This window comes from Carassius auratus, chromosome 9 (assembly GCF_003368295.1).
Source record: "Carassius auratus strain Wakin chromosome 9, ASM336829v1, whole genome shotgun sequence".
NCBI lineage: Eukaryota > Metazoa > Chordata > Actinopteri > Cypriniformes > Cyprinidae > Carassius > Carassius auratus.
Window position 1 is genome coordinate 25,535,225 of NC_039251.1, and position 19,773 is coordinate 25,554,997.

Consider the following 19,773-nt stretch of genomic DNA (forward strand, 5'->3'; position numbering starts at 1 on the left):
AACTCTCTCTCTTTCTCTGCTCCACATCTGTTTCTGGCCCCTCAGATCAGACCCAGGAGACAACGATATATAGGTCAGCGTGCACAGCTGAAACTATGACCACACTCACTTATTATCTGATATTAAACAGACATGCATGGCATCAAGCAGAGAGTTACGAAATACACTGTAGTCAATCTTCATCATGGGATGTCATGTCTTAAGATGTTTAGTGAGTTCATGCTGGACTACTGCTAAGAGGAAAAAAACAGCACTTTCAAAGAGGTTAGACTGACCTCTGCTGGCTAATCTGATGAAGCACATAAAATCACAAAAGGGGATATTCTCTTCACATTAAAGGGATAGTTAACCACAAAATGTAAATGTTATTTTTATCTTCTTACCCCCAGGGCATCCAAGATGTTGGTGACTTTGTTTCTTCAGTAGAACACAAACTGGGATGTTTAAGTCAAACCGTTGCAGTCTATAAGTCTCTCCTTTTTCTTCTTCTTGCTTTAAGACGGACTTAACTGCATTACCACCACCTATCTCCCAAGTGGACCATTGACACTCCTAACTGAGATTTTAGGTAGAGTGTCAATGGTCCTCTTGAGAGATAGGTGGCAGTAATGCATGTTTAAGTCTGCAATCTGTCTTAAAATAAAAAGAAGAAAGAGGAGAGATTGTTGCTGAGAAGTGAGAACATGCTCAGGAGAGTTATAACAGTTTGGCAATTGCTTAAATCAGAGGTAATATATATATATATATATATATATATATATATATATATATATATATATATATATATATATATATAATACTGTTCAGTTTCTTGCACAGACCAATCATTTTGTGTCTATACATATCAATGTATCTTCAAGAGCCACAGTGTATAATTAGTTTTTGTGTGTGTGTTTGTTTGTTTTATTGTATGTTTTAGCCATGATCCCCATACACTTACATTATAAGAGTAACAGACTGCAACGGTTTAAGCTAAAAATCTCAGTTTGTGTTCTACTGAAGAAATAAAGTCACCTACATCTTAGATAAGGATAAAAATCAAATTTTCATTTTTGGGTGAACTATCCCTTTAACAAATAGGCTAACTGAGAATAAAGTAAAACTTGTACGTCTTGTATGATTGAGATTCAATTATATTATTTATAAAAACTGCATTCAGAAATTCTTATTTCGGAATCATTTAGACTGCTGTCTATCTATGGGGACCAGCATAAAAGTCTCTTGAGATAACAGTTACAGTGATACTAGTGAGTTTTATTAGAGAGTGTCTACACAACAATTAATACACTTACCCAGGGGCACTGCTTCAGTTACTGGGCCCCCTGAACAGCATGCTGACTGAATTTATTTATAAGAACAGTTGCAGGAGAAGCATCAAAGAGAGCAATCAAATCCGAACTTAAAGGTTCCTTTGCATCTCAAGACTCAATTCTTGGATATTTCACTTTGGCAAGCTGTACAAAGTCTTCAGCACTGTCCAGAGACACCAGTCGATCCTAGGAAATGATCATAACAGTTAAAATGCTCATTATTCCAAAAGTCCTTCAGCTCCACCAAGCTGCTTGTAAAAGTGGCACATCCTTGATCAAGTAAATACTCTACTTTTACATTATACGTTTATCTTTGATGTACACATACGGTTAAGTATCGAGGCTGTAGGACTGAGGACTGATGCAGACATGTATTTACCATGACAAAGTTGTATCTTTCACTGTTGCTGAGTCCACGAGGGAAGAGGCCTGTTTCCTCTGACACTATTTGCAGAAGTTCTTTGGCTTTCTACATATTCTCCCAGTCACTCAGAACCGTCTGTCTGTTCACTGTCAGTAAGGAGTCTGCCTCTTTCTGGTAACCTGGATCATGTACATAGACATGACTGCACTTCCTCAAACACAAAGACATGCTCACACTCCACTGCCATTAGACTGGCAAATAAGGGTCATGTTTGACTTGGTGTGCTATTACTATTATGTTAACTGCCATTCTACATTGTAAATGCAAGCATAAATAAGTGACATTTTTAAAGATAAAATGAGCATTGTTCTTGAGTGACATACAGGAAACATCAACAAGGTTGTTAGAATCACATGCATTGCATTTTATTTAAAAAAAGCAGGTCCAAAGATTATTCCTGAGCAAGAATTTCTGCTCTGATCATGTGACTATGGTTTACAGTTAAAATGATTGAAACGTGATGCACCACATCGGTGTCCTAACCGATTTCTTTCTGGTACAGTTGCACTGAATTCAATTTAAGAAAACTGGCAAATTACATCGGCCTAAATTCCGACGTATTTACTCATAGCCAAAATCCAATAGAAAAAAGTCTGTGAAAGTCACATCTGCTCTAAAGCAGATGTATGGAAGGACTTATGGATTTTTTTGCAGGTTAAGGCATAACGTTTAAGGGTCACACTGAACACAATTTTCCATTCCAATGCACTACTTTTACATTGTTTGTCTATGAACACACCCTAGACTGATGTGTATGATAGATGTGGATTGTGGGTAGAGATGACTCCTGAGTCCTGTCTGGATAATTAACTTAAATAGCTGTTGTAAAATATATTCACTTGCTTAGTTCTGTATTCGTTTTCGCAGTCCTTTCTTGTATCTCAGAGTGCATGTGTATTTGTTCTTTACCTCAGTATCTTTGTTCATCATCTTGATGAAGGCATGTAATTATATATATATTGTTGCTTACCTTAATATACAATCTTTCTCCTCAGTAGTTGGTGTTGGAGGTTTTCCCTTAAAATGAGCTAGAATTCATTACATCATACTCATACCGTAGTTATTATTATTGTTCCTTCTAGCAGAGCCAACATCCTCCACGCACTAAGACAGAAATTTGTGCTGCCAAAGTTATTTCTCACAGGCGGTGTCCTTAACTCTGGCCATGTGACTGCACTGTTTAAAAGCCCTTGGGACTAACCAACGTCAAGACAGAAACACTACATCTGGAGCTGCCTTATTTTAAATGGATACATTCATGTTTATATGTAGAAATGGCTACTGTACTTCTTGTGACCCTCATTTGGGAACTTGCTTTCTAACTAAATTGCTTCACAATTCAAAGAACTATCAGACGTTTAACATTCCACAGAAACTTTAAGAACCAAGACAATGTGTTGAGCTACAGTATGTCAGCGTTTGGAAGATCCAGCTGTCGGTGATTGGACAGATTCAAGAGAATTTACACCAGGGAGTCATTTTAAAAATGGTTTAATATAAATCAGTCTCAGACATGTCAAGAAGAAACTGAGTGTTAAGTTACTAGTGCACAATGGCTCGTTGCTGCTCAGGCTCCAGGTTTGAGACTGTGGCTCCAGTAGACATGAAGGGGGTCGGGCTGGTCACTAGGGGGCGCATCTGCTCCCTGTTGTTCTTCAGTTCGGCCCTGGACTGTCTGATGGAGCCAAGGCTGTTTTTCCTACACATACATAAAATGATAAAGTAAAGCCTGGGCGAATATCACTTCAGCTAATCAAACAAGAAGAGTCAATGTCACTTGGATGCATTTCTTACAAAAAAAAAGACCCGAATACAGATAGAGTGAGGTTAACATAAAAGGTAGATGTGACCTGGAAGATGAAGGTGGAAGAGTGATGATTCGTGGCCGTGTTGTCAACACCAGCTCACCCAAGAAAGCCTCCATCATCAGGTTCTGCAAGGTATTAAGCAAAATATCCTCCACTAGGTCACTAAACTCAGGCAACCTGCAGAAAAGAATTAGAGAGAATGAAGAGAAGTTGTTTAAATGGCAACATTTGATTTGTGACTAAATTGTGTCATAACACACCTGCGAATGGACTCCTGGACCTTCATTTTTATCTCCTCCTGGACTTCTTTCAGAGACTCCTGGACACTCTCAGTCTTGGGTCTGTCTGCAGTGCTACAGTTTCCTGTGTAAGTCTCTTCTGGACTGACACTGGACACACTGGACATTTCTACAGGACTCTGGTTGCCTGTAGCAGAGCGGGGTTGTGTTTGTGTGGGGAGCGCAGGAGCAGGCCGCAGCTGTGTGAAGTATGGCACCTGCTCATTGTCGCCCTCTACCAGAGACTGCTGGAACTGAGGCTCATCTAGGAGACTCCTTTAGGAGAACACACAATAAAAAAAACAGTGTGACCTCCTACTGAATGAATAAATAATAGGACAGAAGAAGTCAGAAGAACTGCCAAAACACATGTGAACATTTAGAAGTTGTTTGCCAAGGAAGTCTCTTAGACACACAAAAGTACAAATGGCAATACTGTGAAATATTATTTCAATTTTAAATACTTGTTTTATATTTGAATATATTTTAAAATGTAATTTATTCCTGTGATCGCAAAATCATCATTCCTCCAATCTTCAGTGTCACGCAATCCTTAAGAAATCATTCTAATATGCTGCTAATTATTAATGTTGAGAACAGTTTTGCAGCTTATTTTTGTGGAATTTTTTTTTTTTTCAAGGTTCTTTAAGGAATAAAAGTTTTATTTGAAATGCAATCTTCTACTGTCACTTTTGATCAATGCATCAAAAGTTAATGCATCTCTCTCAATAAAAAGTATTCATTTTTAAACAAAGAAACAAACAAAACAGAATTGTATTAATAAAAAATTGAAAGTCATACTGTAGTAAAGAGGTGAGCACGTGTGTGATGACATCTCTCTCTGGACCCAGAGGAAGTGGGGGCAGGTCTGCAGGACAATGGCAGCTCTCACCTGTCCCAGATTGAAAAAGCTTGGGTTGCCTAGACCTGAAAGAAATATAATGCTAAAATAACCATCCTCATGTCAGACTTGTTATTAATTTTCAATCCTTACTCACTGTTTATCTCCAGGTTTAAATAGAACATTTATAGATTTGAAAGTTTTGCTCCCAGTTGTACCTGTTGATGTAATGAATGTTGAATTGAGTGGGGAAATGTGTCTGATACTCCATGAGGCTGTGAGAGCGCGCGGTGACACCTAAATGCAGTATTGCAGGACGAGGAGGCTCAGGACGTCTTCTCCTTTCATGGCCTGTCTGCTGCTGAGCCCTCTGTTCAGCACGACTGGGTCTCACTGAGGGACCGCTCACAGCTTGATCACTGCTACGAATGGGTGGAAGAGTCTGCCACATGAGAAACAAAATATTGGTCTCTCACTTACAAATATAATGTGCACAGAAACACTGCTTCAGCTGACTGCAACTCAAAATGTGAAAGTGTTACATTACTTGTAAATAAGACTCATTTGTCATTTTTCAGGTGTAGTTACCTTGTATTTTCTTGTGACAGTTTTCTGTTCCAGTACTGCACCTTCCTGAGGAAGTCAATTAGTTTTTTTTAAACAATGTTTTGATAAAGTGAATAAAATGTGAAAGTATGATTGTTAATGTTAAAAGTCTAAAATGTGTCTTTCTGACCTGAGAGCATTTATGCAGTTGGTTTGTCTGTATCAGGTCTTTCTCAGTGATAGTAAACTCATATTTCTGTCTTTCTGTCTCTTCCTCCCACTGTCGAAGGTCTTTGTGATACTGTGCAAGCTTCTTTACAAGAGTTATCTAACAAAGACAGCGAACAACCATTCTGTAAAAAGTATTCTGAGTATTCTGGAAAAAATGTACCTTTGTTACCACAGAAATATTAAGCAACACAACAGTGTTCAACATTGATCATAAGACATATTTCTTAAATCAGCACCAAATCAGCATATTAGAATTATTTCTGAAGGATCGTGTGACAGCTGATAAATGCAGTCATAGTGAACATATGAGATTTCTATAAATGAAATAATAATAATTACTGACCCCATACATTTAAATGGTAGTTTGCCTTTTTTTAAATACACACTGTATGTGTTTTCTATGTGCATGTGTGTTCATTGTATCTTTGTATTCGTCACCTCACAGATGAGGTCTTGCTGATAGAAAGTGGGGCTGCCTGAGTCCTGTATTGTCAGGATGCAGAGAACACTCTCCTCTGGTGCCAGACGGCCACTCTCAGGACGGATATATACAGTCTATGCACAGTGTAACAAACATAAGAAAACATGCTGCAATTAATCAATACACTGAGTAGACTGACCATAATATCTGATCAATTATACATTGTATCAGTTTGTTTGCACACAAAATAAAAAAAGTCTGAAAACTCATGCAGTTCTTTTGCACATAATGTTCCACAGTGACATTTCACTTCTGTCAAGCTTCAAAAAACTTAATGAAAGCACCATAAAAGTGGCCCATATGACTTTTGCACTACAATGTACATACCTGTTGGCATTCTGTGCTTGTTCTATTCCATTTATACAACACTTGGTCTGTGTGTGAGACATTGGTCAAAAAAAGGATGCGTGTACTACGAGAGCCCACTGGGATATCACCAAAACACACTCTCTCTTCTGACAGGAACACCACCTATTCGCAAAGAAAGAGATGGAAAATTTTGGCTTCCATTTCACATGGAACACTCCTTATATATGGCTTTTTTCATCAAGCACGTTCTTACTTGTCCGGGTACTGGGATTCTTTGAGTGCAAGGCACAGTAATACGCCCGTCTTGTATCTGAATGGGTTCTGCCTCTCTTTCATCAAAGCCTTGGCCCTCAAAGGTTACAAACATACTGTCCCCCTCCACCACGTGTATAGGTACATCCACCTGGAATTGAACACCAAACTCAGTATAAAACACTTATTGGTTTGCATATTAATGTAGACAGTAATTTCTTTTCAGACAAAAACAAGTTTTTGCTAGCAGGGACATTAACAAAAAATGTTTTTTAAGCGGATGTTATTGTGGAGTAACTAACACTGTATGTTTTAGCCTCCAGTGGGGAGAAGATCCACTCCACCAGGGCGGTGTGGCCTGGTTCCACTTCTCCTCCAGGGTTCAGACACTGTAAGACTGGGTGACTAAAGTTCTCCTCCATCAGCTCCTCCAGTGGAGTCGTGTCGATGTGGTATCTCAGCGGAAGAGCGCCTGCATTATACAACTCAAACACCTGTGCAGATTAAGCATTTAGCACATCTGTGACTATTAAAAATAAACACATGATATCTAGTAGATGACTGTAAGGACCTGCCAATACATAAACAATTAATATATTTATTTTAAAGGCATTTTATCCTATAAGGTTCTCAAAATGTTTGACTCCAAGCCCCCTACTTCTGCACAACAATAATCTATGAACACTTCAAGTTTCAAATTCAGAAGTTTCATGTTCTGAATGATCTTCAGGGATCCCATTCCTTCTCATTAATAAATCTGCATGACTTTTCCAGTTGTAGGTGATTTACCTGGTTAAGGATAATGATAATTTGAGGTCACCTTTGGTTGGTTAGCATGACCTTTTTAGCCACTTCTGGTACATAGATACTGTAACTAAACCATTTGGGGAAACATATATATATTTTTTTCTTATCATTGAGAGCCATTTAAAATACACCATTTATACTGAGGGAAGAACATTTTGGCCAACAGCATATAAATCAACAACAATTTAGTACAAATACTGTATAGTCTGTGTAGATCAAAATTAGAGAAAAACCAACAATTTCATATATGTCAAGGTCACTGTTTAGTCCTATTTGGAGTTATCCGAACAGGTGTAAAAGCTCAGTTTTTTTAAGCATATTTCTTGCATTAAATATATTCTGAAACACAGTATAAAGGAGAGCGCTGTTCATTAACTCCCTCCCACCTACAACTCCTGCCAGCACCGAGACTCGAACCTGTGACCTTCAGGTTACAAGTCCAACTCCCTAACCATTAGGCTGTCCACAAAAGACAAATGTATGAGAGGACAGGATAATGTAGAGAATCTCAGTGGGGAATCAGTTCAACACTGCAACTGGAATTACTTACCAGTTAAGTGCTGATCAGGGTTAGGATTGGTCTCTGCACATTTAACAGTTTGTAGTAGTTTGACTGAAAGCACACCCTGCAGTGACCAAATCTTTCATCAGCAGAAAGATTTAAAAGGCTAGACTAATCTTTGCTGAGGAGCATACTGTGTAGAGTTGAGGACTGGTCCGAAGTTATTTGGGTCTGATTGGAAACATTTTGTTCAGCTTCAAACTGGGGAAAGACTGAACCCCGATTGCTCAAGTCTTTTTTGTTTGATGCGACAAACTTTGCTCATCAGCATTTCACAACCATCTGCCATTATTCCCCTCAAATGTTCACCTCTAAAGCTCTGTCACGTTGGATGAGGGCAGATGCACATTTTCCGGTTTCTCCAGAAATATTTGAATTGGTTCAAGCTCAGGCTCTGTCTGGTCCACCCAAGGACATTCACAAAGTTGTCTATAAGCCACTTTTGCTGCGTGTTCAGGGTCATTGTCCTGTTGGAAGTTGAGCTTTTTGCCCATTCTGAGGTTCCGAATGTTCTGGACTGGGTTTTCATTAAGGCTAACTCAATATTTTGGCCCCACAGCACGAGGCTGCTACCAGCATATTTTACTTTTGGGATGTTACTCTGCAGGTGATGAGCAGAGCTGGTTTCCTTCAAAACTTGATGCTTAGAATTGAGGTTCATCAGACCAGAGAATATAGCTTCTCATAGTCTGAGGGTCCTTTAGGTGGTTTTTTGTAAATTCCAAGTGTGTTTTCAGTAGTCTTCACTGAGGAGAGGATTGAGTCTTGCCACACAGCCATAAAGCCAGAGACAATTTATAAGAGACATGCCACTTCCTCAATCCTCCATACAACTATATAAGGAAAACCCATAACGGCAAAAATGGCGGTTGTATGCACATGTCCCGCCCCTCCTGCTGGAAAGCCAATCATCTGCTATTAACAGTCAAGCCGGGAAACATTTAAGCCTATCATCTGGTTCCACTGATGCATGCACATATTGAGGTTTTGCGACAGCGGAGACGATATGGTGACAGCGAGTTGTGGTGTCTGCAAGATCAGATGGAATCCACATAGGAAGGCACCGGACTACCAGTTAAAGCATTTTATATCGACCACAAATATGTTACCTTACATTCTAAGTAAATGACACCGTCACTCTGTATAGAGACTTAAATGAAGTTGGTGTCGTGAACCCTAGCAAATGCATAGTAAAAGTCTAACCTGTGGCGAAAAAGGCGTTTTAAACCTTATTTTGGTTTTATCTGATTTTTATCATATTTCTATACATGCAGTTTTTATGTCCCGGTGACCATTGAAAGTGCAGTTCTGACTCTCTGCCCATTCATTTAGATAGGAGCCTGGTCTTGTTATTCTGAAATAGCTGCCCAGAGGCGTTGCCAAGATGGCGGCCGAGTGGCAGCACTTGCCTAAAAGGACTTTGATAAAGCCCATATTGGTGGAGTGTTGCAGTGATGTTTGTCCTTCTGTAGATTTCTCCACTTATGATCATGGACCATTTGTCCAGGAGGCCAGCTCTAGGAAATGTCCTGGTTGTTTAAAATTTCTTCCATTAAGTGTAACAAAGGCTACATGCTTCTGTGACCCTTCAATGAAGCATGATTTTATTTCTGAACTCTTCCCCAGATGAGTGGCCTGTGTTTCCGAGTTCTACAGGCAGCTCTTTTGACATCAGTTCTTGGTTTTTGTTCTGATATGCATTATCAGCTGTTGGACCTTTTATTAAGATGTGTGTGACTTTCCAAATCATACCCATTCAACTGAATTAGCCACAGGTTAACTCAAAGTGTACAGTAGTAACATCTATAAATAAAATGAATGCTCCTGAGCTAAATTTCAATTGTCCCAGGGTATGAATGCTTATGCAATGGAATCTTTTAAGTTTTTTATTTTTAATAGATGTTTAAAAACAGTTTTTTGCTTTACCATTATGGTGTATGGAGTGAAGATTGATGTGGGGTAAAAAAACAGTTTAACATAACAGCAGCATAACAAAACGTGAAAAAATTAATGAATGAAAATTTATAAATACTTTCACAAGGCACTGTATATATAATACAATATAATATGATATACTTAACAGTCTATAATAGACAAAAAGTGTATCATACAAATTCAACAGCTAATGAAAACAGCTTTCAGGGAAAATCTCAGTTCAGGTAATAGGCCTACAAACCTGTTTGGGGGGACTGAACCCTCCAATTGCCACCGGGGAAAAGATGTGCCGGTTGGAGGCGAGGTAAATGTAGTGTCTGTCTCTTTCCACAGTTACTCCTATGAAATTCATCTGAAAAAAAAAAAATCAAGATTCTTTCAGCATTAATAATTTTTAAAATGATGTATGGGGTGCAATGACAATAATCATTTGCCTCACCAGTATTTCTCTTCCATGTAAAAGTTTCAACAAGACAGGAAGACGATCTGTCCCCACAAAGTCATGTCTGGGAGAGAAGCATGTGCCTTATAGTTTTCTGTGCCTCACTAAACAACACTTCAGTGTAAAAAAAGCACTATTGTGCTCATTCCTGACCTGTATGTGAATTGTACTGTCTTCTGTTGTCCGGGGAGGAGTTTACCAGAGCGTGGGGAGACGGAGAAGAGCCTGTTGTCCTGAATCTTCATCAGGTGGAGCTCAGATGGACTGAAATCTCCAGACTCAGCCCAATACTCCAGTTCAATCTGCTGGTCCTCTGGAAGCAAGAATGACCTGAGAACAACCATTTTGATCATTTCTTCATACTGCATGACTTTATTTGCTACCATACCATATAGGCGGATAAAGTTATGGATGCTCACCACTCTACAGGAATACTTCCTGGGTTCTTAAACAAAAGCAGAATACTGGAGGGGTCTGAGCCTAGGGGAGCAGCACTGAAGCTAAAATCCAACATGGCTGAGGTGAAGATGGAAGGGCAACGTTGAAAACTGCAGAAGGTTTTAATAGTTATCAAAAGAAATTTGAAGAAAAAGAAATCTCTGAATTTATCAGTGTTTTAATTGAAGCAAAATAAAAAAAGCTGTGTGTTTAAATTATTGCCTGTGTCTAGTGGGCACCCTGAAGGTGAGCTCAGATGGACTGGGTTCTCTGCGTAGATAAGTGTTGAGTGCATCCAGATTAAAGAGGCGCCAGAGCTGTAGTTTACTAAGTCCCTCCACACTGCCACAGCTACGGGCATCCATCACCTCCAGGGTGGGGTACACTCCCTCGGCCTGGACATGGCAAACGGATTGTGGCTCTCTTCCCCCAGAGCCTGGCAAACAGAAAAAGCATATTATATTGTGACATTTACTCATAGCTATTTTCTCAAATATACAAAACGTGACATTGTCTTAATAACCCAATTGAAAATACCAGCATGTATTTTCCATGCTGGTGCAGGCTGGTTTATTCTGGTTAGTGGTGGCTAATTGTGCTGGAATATTGCAGCAGGTAAGGTGTTGCTCTAAGGTTTAATGCCAAGTAAACACTAGAATCACAGTTGAAAGCATAAACAGCACTGTTTTCTCTGTACGCTACCAGAAGCATTGAGGATGTGGTAACTGATGGTCCAGCAGTAATGGGCCCTGCACGCCGGTTTCACTGTGCAGCGGATCGCTAGCCTGCAGTCAGCAGGTATGGTTCCACTTGCATTCTCCATCTCCAGAACTGAAAAAGTAAAGCTTAATTAAAAAATGAATAAATAATACAGACTGACTTGACAGCTATCAACGGTATAACATAAAACAACTACACTACCTTTCAAAGTTTTGGGGTGGATAAGAGGTAAAAACGGTAATATTGTGAAAAATTCAAATGTAAAATAAATGTTTCTATCTGAATATGTTTTAGACTGTAATTTATTTCTGTGATAGCAAACATTTCTGTTTATTATCAATGCTGAAAACAGTTGTACTGCCTTATATTTTTCTGGATTTTTTTCCTCCAGGAATCTCTGATGAATAAAAAGTAAAAAAAAAAAAAAAAAAAAACAGCATTTATTTAAAATCTATTTTTTTTTTAACATTCTAAAAGTTCTAAGTGTCACTTTTGATCAATGCATCCTTGCTAAATAAAGCATCTTTTGAATAGTATGTACATAATTTGCACATGCCTGAATATAGACAGCGAAGCATTTAAAGTGAGACACTGGTAATGGCAGTACAAACATTTCTAAGAATAGTGAATTGATAATGTCTCCAACCCAAAGGAGCTTGAGTCATATCTTCAGGGAGGCCTGTAACTGTGATGCTCTGCTTTGTGGTCAGAGAGAAGCTGACACCACAGGGGCTGTTGTTCAGTAGAGGGACATCAAATGACTTACAGCTTCCCACCAGAACCTCACCAAGATCTATAACAGGATACTCTGCCTATGAAAAAAAAAGAAAATTAAACCAAGTAATGTCACTTTTTATAAACAAATATTACAGGAAAGTGTGCACAACCCATCCCAACGCAATGCATATAATATGCACTCCATTGTACATATGATTAGATTAGTTCTTTATTCCATTTAGGTAACACACCTGGAGAGACCCTTTGGATGCCAATCCAAGAGCTTTAATGGTAAGCCTGGACTTCTTGCATTGTGGTGTTTGGACAGGCCAGAAAGTGAGACTGGGCTTCATGATGTACATCATCTCCTCTAGAGGGGCAAAGGACCACTTCTGTACCTGAAAGCAAACAAATACTTTCATTAATAATTCTCCAAAAACCACAATCACGTTGCAGCCTTACCTTCGATTCATTGGGCTGGAGTGTGTCTGTGTGCGGCAGTACAGTCAGAACCCTTCGGTCAGATCCACACAGCCTCCACTTGAACTCCACAGGCACTCTGCTCAGGTTCCTCACCCGCAGGGTTCTCTCGGAGCAGGTGCCCATGGCTGTGGGCTGAAAGAACAGACTGCCGTCCCCCTCCACACTCATGGAAAGCTTCTCTGCTACAGCAACCACATTCAATACCTACAAAAGATTCAGAATCCCTAGTTTTAATCAGATTTCCAGACAGGCAGTGTCACACTTTAATAAAAGTATTGGTAACTAGCTATTCAGAAAAATACTTAAGTAAATGTAATTGAAATTAAAACTACTTTTAGTATTAAATGTACAGTTTAACTACATAAACTCTTCTAAAGAGTCTTTCAGCAGAACATTGGGGTCTCTTGTTAATCTTGGTTAATGAATAAATATACTTTTGTTAGATCATTGTTAAGCCATCACTTTATGTTTCAATATTGAATTATTAATTTTTAAATGTAAAAATTAATTTCCCAATTAATGAAATAGAGTCAGACAGCTATGCCTAATGTGTCTGTGTCCATACAGTCATAAACTCAGTAACTCAACAAAATAATTCAACAAAAATATTCATACTAAAGAAAATAATTTCCAAGTAATACAATAAGTATTTGTATTTTGCTACTATACACCTCTTTAGGTATGTTATTCAATGTCTTAAAAACTACTATTTAGAAACTTTCATTTGGCAAATAATCTGCTGAAACAACACAGAATGAATCTGTAAAAAAAAATGAATCTTTTTTTTATTCTATCTAGGCTATTCTAGTAAACTGGATGTGTTTCTCATGACGTTCCATCAATTGTCATGACCTTCAATCACTCATTGTGGCAAATTACAATCTTAATGCCATGTAGGAGATGGTGTTGACCTGTGTGTGTTTGGGGCTGGCATTCAGATGTAATGTCAAAGGGATACTGGCAGGGTGATCTGGTGATGGAGTGCATCTGAATGTGAGGATCTGGTGGCTGCCTGATGGAACCAGACCACTGGGTGGCAGCACGCATACAGATGGACATTCCTCTGGGTCTAGTCTGAAGATCAAGGGCAGGTCCCCTGTATTCTGCAGGAGAATACTGCGGTATGCAACCTGTCTCAGTGCTGGGAATACCTGATAGGAGATGGATTATGTCAAAACCTTTTTATGTATATTCACATACGGTATTTTTCTAATGATTACAAATTATGATGACACATGTCAGACTCACTACTTTAGGGTATTGAAGAGAAAAGTTGGGAATGAAGTGCTCTTTTCCAGCCTGAAACGAGTGACCGCTCACCCTGACTGTAAGGCACCAGGGTGGGCACAAAGTCCGATCTTCCACATTTTTATGATCCCTCAGAACCTGGGGATGACAAAAAACAAGTTCAAGCCAAGTAACATGTCTATTGTAACACTAAACATTCATGCCCATAACTTGTCTTCACTTTATGTCCCATTTACAGACTGACAGACTGTGACTGCTGGAAGTCAGCAAATCAATTTACTTCAAGGCTGGAATACACTATATGACTTTTGCACTGAATTACAGTCTGGATAAGTTGATGCTAGTTACCAAAAATCAGAGCCAGTCTGCTGATTTGATTGGACAGATTTCACAGAAAATCAAAGAGTGTATGATTGGCACAAATTCCAATTATTTGCTTCACAGACAGGGGATATTAAATGTTATGTAGTATATTCTAGCCTTTAGTCTCACATTACCTTATAAAAAGTCAAACACTCAAGTTGTGCTGCATGGAAGACGTTCTGCTGGTTGGGACTGTATGTCACTCTGAAGGCTGTGCTTTTTAGAGGGCCCAGCTCACAGGAGAGAGGAGAGATGGAGAAAGGGGTTTCGGCTCCATGAGTCCAAATCAGACAGATCTTGCCTTTGGTGTGGTTGGTGATGGAGACTGACTTAGATGCTGGGCCATCATAAAAAAGGAGCTTCGTGGGCTGCACTGTAACATGGGGGGTTGGGAATCTGGAGGGGATTGAGATGTTGTCAAGTTCTGTTTCCGCTTCAGGTGCTGAATTAACGTGGAAATACTCTTCCAGAGGACTGCGTGGGTTGAAGAGAAGTGTGGATTTGTCAGTGTCCTCTGCTGGAATCTAAAGAAAGTTAGATGCAGTGTTACGTGATGTCACATCCTTGCTTTGTTTATCTTTTGTTTTTATTAGCTGTGTTGTACCTGATTGTTTTGTGAATTAGCTATGACAATATGAGATTAGTGTGTTTGAATTAACTCTAAGAACATTGTATGTTAAATCACAGTGCAGATGGACCAATACACACCTCCTGGATTAGCAATGCTCCGCTATCATCCAGTTTTAATTTGTGTTCATCCAGCAAGGAACTCAGTATGTCAGGAGGATAGCAGGTGAGCCCTCGTAGCAGATTCATTCTGTAGATACTCAAGTGTCTGGGGGTTAAAACAGCTGGCTTCGACTGCTCTGAGTGACAGGTGCCAATCAGATCCAGAAACAGTGGCTCCTTTAATGACAAAAGCAGAACTGCACTATCAATCAAATGAAAACGAGATAAGAAAGTAGATATTCCACATAGCCAACAAATGGACAGATAGACAGACTACCCTGTGCAGCAGTAAACAGGTCACTGTCTTGTGATAAGCTATAGGCTGATGTGGGCGGAACTTCACACGCAGAGTGAGTTTGCTGCTTCCTGGCAGAGAGCCACAAGGCTTATCAATGCTGAACACACTATGGCTGCCAGTGTCCACATCAAACTGGTAATGAGCCAATACTGCAGAGGAGTTGATGATCTGCACATTGTGTGTGACCTGTGTGCCCTCCTCAACACAGCCAAAATCCAGTACAGAAGTATTTAAAGACACTATTGGACCTATAGTGGACAGATAAGGATGGTCAGACTAGGTTTGATATGTTAATGAGCAAATGTTTGGCCTACAGCTGTTACTGTAGGCTTATATATTGTACCTATGCAGGTGCCAGACACTTTGAGCAGGTCTTTGCTCACAGCCCCAGGACAGGTAAGAGAGAGGTAGTCCACACTTATGCTGTCCACTGTGAGTGGGGAGAAGCAGACGGGGACTTTCAACACTGAATTTGGAGCGATCTTCCCCTCATGAACCTCACAGAAGAACACAGACTCCATGAGAGCGGGACGTCTCAACCAGGACAGACTGAATGTTGTGCTAACCTAAGCGAGAAATAGAGTCAATTTGACAGGGAAATATCTGTTGTCTAAATACTGGATGAGAAAAAAATCAGGGTGTGGAGGGAAACATACAGTGGAGAGGTTGTAGATCTCAAAGTGCCTTTCAAGAGAGTCTCCAATTGCCACACTGCCAAACTCAAGCACCTTGCAGCCTTCCTCCTCTCCCATGGAGCTGATCTGGAGGTGAGGGTACTTGGCTGTGGAAAGGTATTTAAATTGGATGTGAGTCATTTCTAAGCCATTAACCAAACCAATGTCTGATATAAATCACAGCATTCAAAACTATAATTTGAGAAAAAGTATTTGATAATCAGGAAAAAATGAACTATGATATATATCATGTCAATGAACTATGATATATATCATGTCAATGAACTAGGATATATATTTATATGTCAGCTGTAAAATGAAATATAGAAATATAAACAACAAATATAAAATATTTCTCATTTTTATATTTATATTTAGTTTTATAGATTTATATTTGTTTATTGTTTTTAATAAATGCAGCTGATGGCTTCAAAAGCATATATTGTACCATAGATTAACAAATTATGAGCTCATGGTACATCTGTCTTTAAAGGTTTATTCATGATTGTTATATGTTTATTTCTCTATGTAATAAAATGAATGATGTTATTACATTAATATGTTAGAAAAGACCAGAATATACTAAATGTAACCCTGGAGCACAAAACCAGTCATAAGTAGCACTGTACATTTGCAGCAATAGATAATTATATTCCAAAAACTTTTAGGATATTAATAAAGATCATGTTCCATGAAGATATTTTGTACATTTGCAACCATAAATATATCAAACCTTATATTTTGATCAGTAATATGCATTGCTAAGAACTTAATCTGGACAACTTTAAAGGAGATTTACTCAATATTTTTACTTTTTTGCACCCTCAGATTACAGATTTTCAAATAGTTATATCTCAGCCAAATATTGTCTGATCCTAACAAACCATACATCTTGGGAAATTATTAATTATTTATTCTGATGTATAAATATATTGCATACATTTTTTTTTTTTTTTTTTTTATGGACCCTTATGACTTCTGACTGGTTTTGTGGTTCAGGGTCACAAATGAGTTTTCTGAAATTCTTTGAAAAGCTCACACAGCCCACGCAGAAGCACAGTACAGCTGCTTTCCCCATCATCTCCAAAAGCACAGCAGGCCTCAGCCTGATACACTAGAGCCTGCTGGGGTTTAAACTCTACTGTAACCCTGCATTCTTCTCCAGGCTTTAACTGTCCAGTCTCAGGAGACAGCTGGAACGGAGGATCCACAAACCACCTGAATCCTGTCTGCAGCTTGCTGGAGACAAAATGTGCATTCACAGGTTTCAAAATTCAGCACTTTCTTTGCACTTTCTCCATAACTCAGGATTATTTTTAGCCATGCTTTACCTTGAATTCCGAAAGAGGAAGCTGGTTTGGGAGCTGTGCTGGGCAGCACAGGGTAGCAGCATCACTGTGTCTGGTACCTCAAGGGCATGATGAGGAATCACAGCTCGCAGAGATACAAGGAATATGCCTTCCTTACCCTGGAACTCTATAGTGTCTGTGTACTCACACTGGAAAAAGGAGGGCAAGAAAGAAAATATATACACATCTAGTCATGCAATTAATATCTCTCATTACTTTCTGTAAATGTTGATTATAAAATTCACCATAATACATCATAATCATAGGATTATTGAATGCTTCAATGATATAACAAGTTTAAGATAATATATTAGATCATTTAAACTTTACATTCTCAAGAGGCTGAAAAGTAACTGGGAGTGAGTAAGAAGTTCCTGGGCTCAGAAGAATGGTCTGAGGAAATGGTGTGCTGAAGAACTTGGAAGCAGGAGGTCTAAAATGGACAAAACAGCACAAATATATCAGTTTGAACACTGCTGTTTGAAAGTTTTGGGTCAGAAAGATATAAAAAAAAAAAAAGAATAATCTGATTAAACAACAATTAAATTGATCAAAAGTGACAATAAATACATTTGTGATGTTACTAAAGATTTATATTTCAAATAATTGGTATATATATCTTTCTATTCATTGAAAAAAAAACATTAAAAGCATTTACTGTATCACAGTTTCCACAGAAATATTAAGCAGCACAACTATTCAACACTGATCATAATAATATATGTTTTTCAAGCACCAAATCAGCATATTAGAATGATTTCTGAACGATCATGTGACACTGAAGACTGAAGTAATGGCCGGTGGAAATAAATAAATAACATTTTAAAATACACTCAAATCGAAAACAGTTATTTTAAACTTGAATAGTATTTCACAATATAACTGCTTTTATTGATCGTTTGTTTTTTTGTGTGTTTTTTTTAATCAAATATAAGCAGCCTGGGTGAACATAAGATATGCTTTAAAACCACAAAAAAATCTTACAGACCACAAACTTAGCTTGAAATTCTGGTCTTAATGAGATATACTTTTCAGTGGACTGACCTGAAGGTGAGTTTCTGGAGTTTTCCATGAATGCTTCTAAGGAACAGTGATTTAGTATACTCTCGTCCTGGCTCCCAGCCCTCCCAGATCAGCTCAGCCCAGGTCTCCACCCCAAAAAAACAGTTCAGAGTTCTCTTCAGAGGACTCCTCGACCTGAGGCGCGAGACCCTCTGAAAATAAAGGAAAGTCAATAATAATGTTTATTGGCCTTTACACCAGCAGATGGCAGTGTATTTCAGCAAAGCATTTTAGCAGACTTGAGGCAAAAAGTCAATGCAATATCAGTCAACTTTTTGTCAACCACACAATTATTTATATATAGGGGGTATATTAATTATATATATATATATATATATATATATATATATATATATATATATATATATATATATATACACAAAATAAATAAATAAATAAATAATTCCAACTATCCCATATCTCCCCTACAAACATAATAATTGCCTATAAAAGCACCTTACCTTTCTATGTGGGTTGTGAATGACTCCAAAGGGAATGCCTGAGTTCAGAGGATTCACTGGATGATCCGTCAACATTGCACCTAAAAAACAAACACCCAAACCACAGGAGTTCAAACAGTGCTGCTGTATTTGAGGGGTTCAAATATATATCATATAGCTTTTAAATCAAATTAAATGAAACAGATGTGGATGAAACGTTAGTGCTTGAACGATCTGGGTCTAACTTATATCATAAATTAACCTATATTTCATCTGACCGATAATATGAATATTGGGCAATATCTGTATTGGCTACTTTAAGTGGTTTATTTACATTTTATCTGTTCTTCTCTCAATTTATTGTGTAAGCAGGATCGGTCATGTCTGTCTGAGGTTGACTGGGGCTGGTGTAAATGTATGAGCCTGTCACTCATTTCTTTACCTCTCTATTATCTTAAGTGAAATCACTGACAGGAAAGCTGATTGCCTCAGAGGATCATCAAATGAAATGTTATTGAAAAAAAGTGGGTTTTCTGAAAACTATGCAAAGGTTTTTTTTCTGTTTGATGTCGAAAATCACTTAATACTTGTCTTTTAAAAAGTTGATATGGCTTTAAATGAAGCTGTAAATCTGTTAAAATCAATCATAAATTCGTTTGCTAAACATTACAGCAGCTTATATCAAGTAACACAGGTAACGTACGCGCTTGCACCTAACGCTACCAAAACGAGCAGAATTAGCGTTGTATTTATGTCGTGTATCCTACTTAAAATGATAACTTACCACCGTGTCTTTATCTCATGCAGTAATATCACAAACAAACAACAAAAGTTAATAGAAATGCGTCAGTTTATTTGTTTCAGCTTTCCTCACTGTTCAGTTGTGTATTCGAGCTCCATGACAACGCCGACGGAAACAGCCGAGGGACAATTTTTCTCTCTCAACACTTCAGCAGTCAGGTGAGATCAAGATGCAGGTGTAATTTTCCAAATGCGTGATAAATGTTTCACAGTTTGCCTTCTTGA

At 38.4% G+C, this 19,773-nt stretch overlaps 1 protein-coding gene across 1 annotated transcript; it reads right to left on the bottom strand.

The window, feature by feature from the left end:
- Positions 1–3,209: 3,209 nt before the first annotated feature.
- Positions 3,210–19,718, bottom strand: cfap65 (cilia and flagella associated protein 65). The gene is made up of 33 exons (XM_026272284.1): positions 19,532–19,718; positions 18,769–18,848; positions 18,290–18,459; positions 17,576–17,678; positions 17,228–17,394; positions 16,936–17,135; positions 15,879–16,003; positions 15,566–15,788; positions 15,202–15,470; positions 14,904–15,101; positions 14,330–14,719; positions 13,833–13,970; positions 13,496–13,735; positions 12,564–12,788; positions 12,353–12,499; positions 12,031–12,196; positions 11,367–11,495; positions 10,887–11,100; positions 10,646–10,774; positions 10,380–10,556; positions 10,224–10,290; positions 10,026–10,136; positions 6,783–6,974; positions 6,482–6,631; positions 6,247–6,390; positions 5,877–5,993; positions 5,398–5,535; positions 5,250–5,294; positions 4,880–5,103; positions 4,622–4,747; positions 3,803–4,096; positions 3,585–3,719; positions 3,210–3,433 (listed from the first exon to the last, which is right to left on the bottom strand). Exons 2-33 carry the CDS (start codon positions 18,841–18,843, stop codon positions 3,277–3,279), a joined length of 5,385 nt encoding a protein of 1,794 aa, XP_026128069.1. The 5' UTR covers positions 18,844–18,848; positions 19,532–19,718; the 3' UTR covers positions 3,210–3,276.
- Between the last annotated feature and the right edge of the window lie 55 nt (positions 19,719–19,773).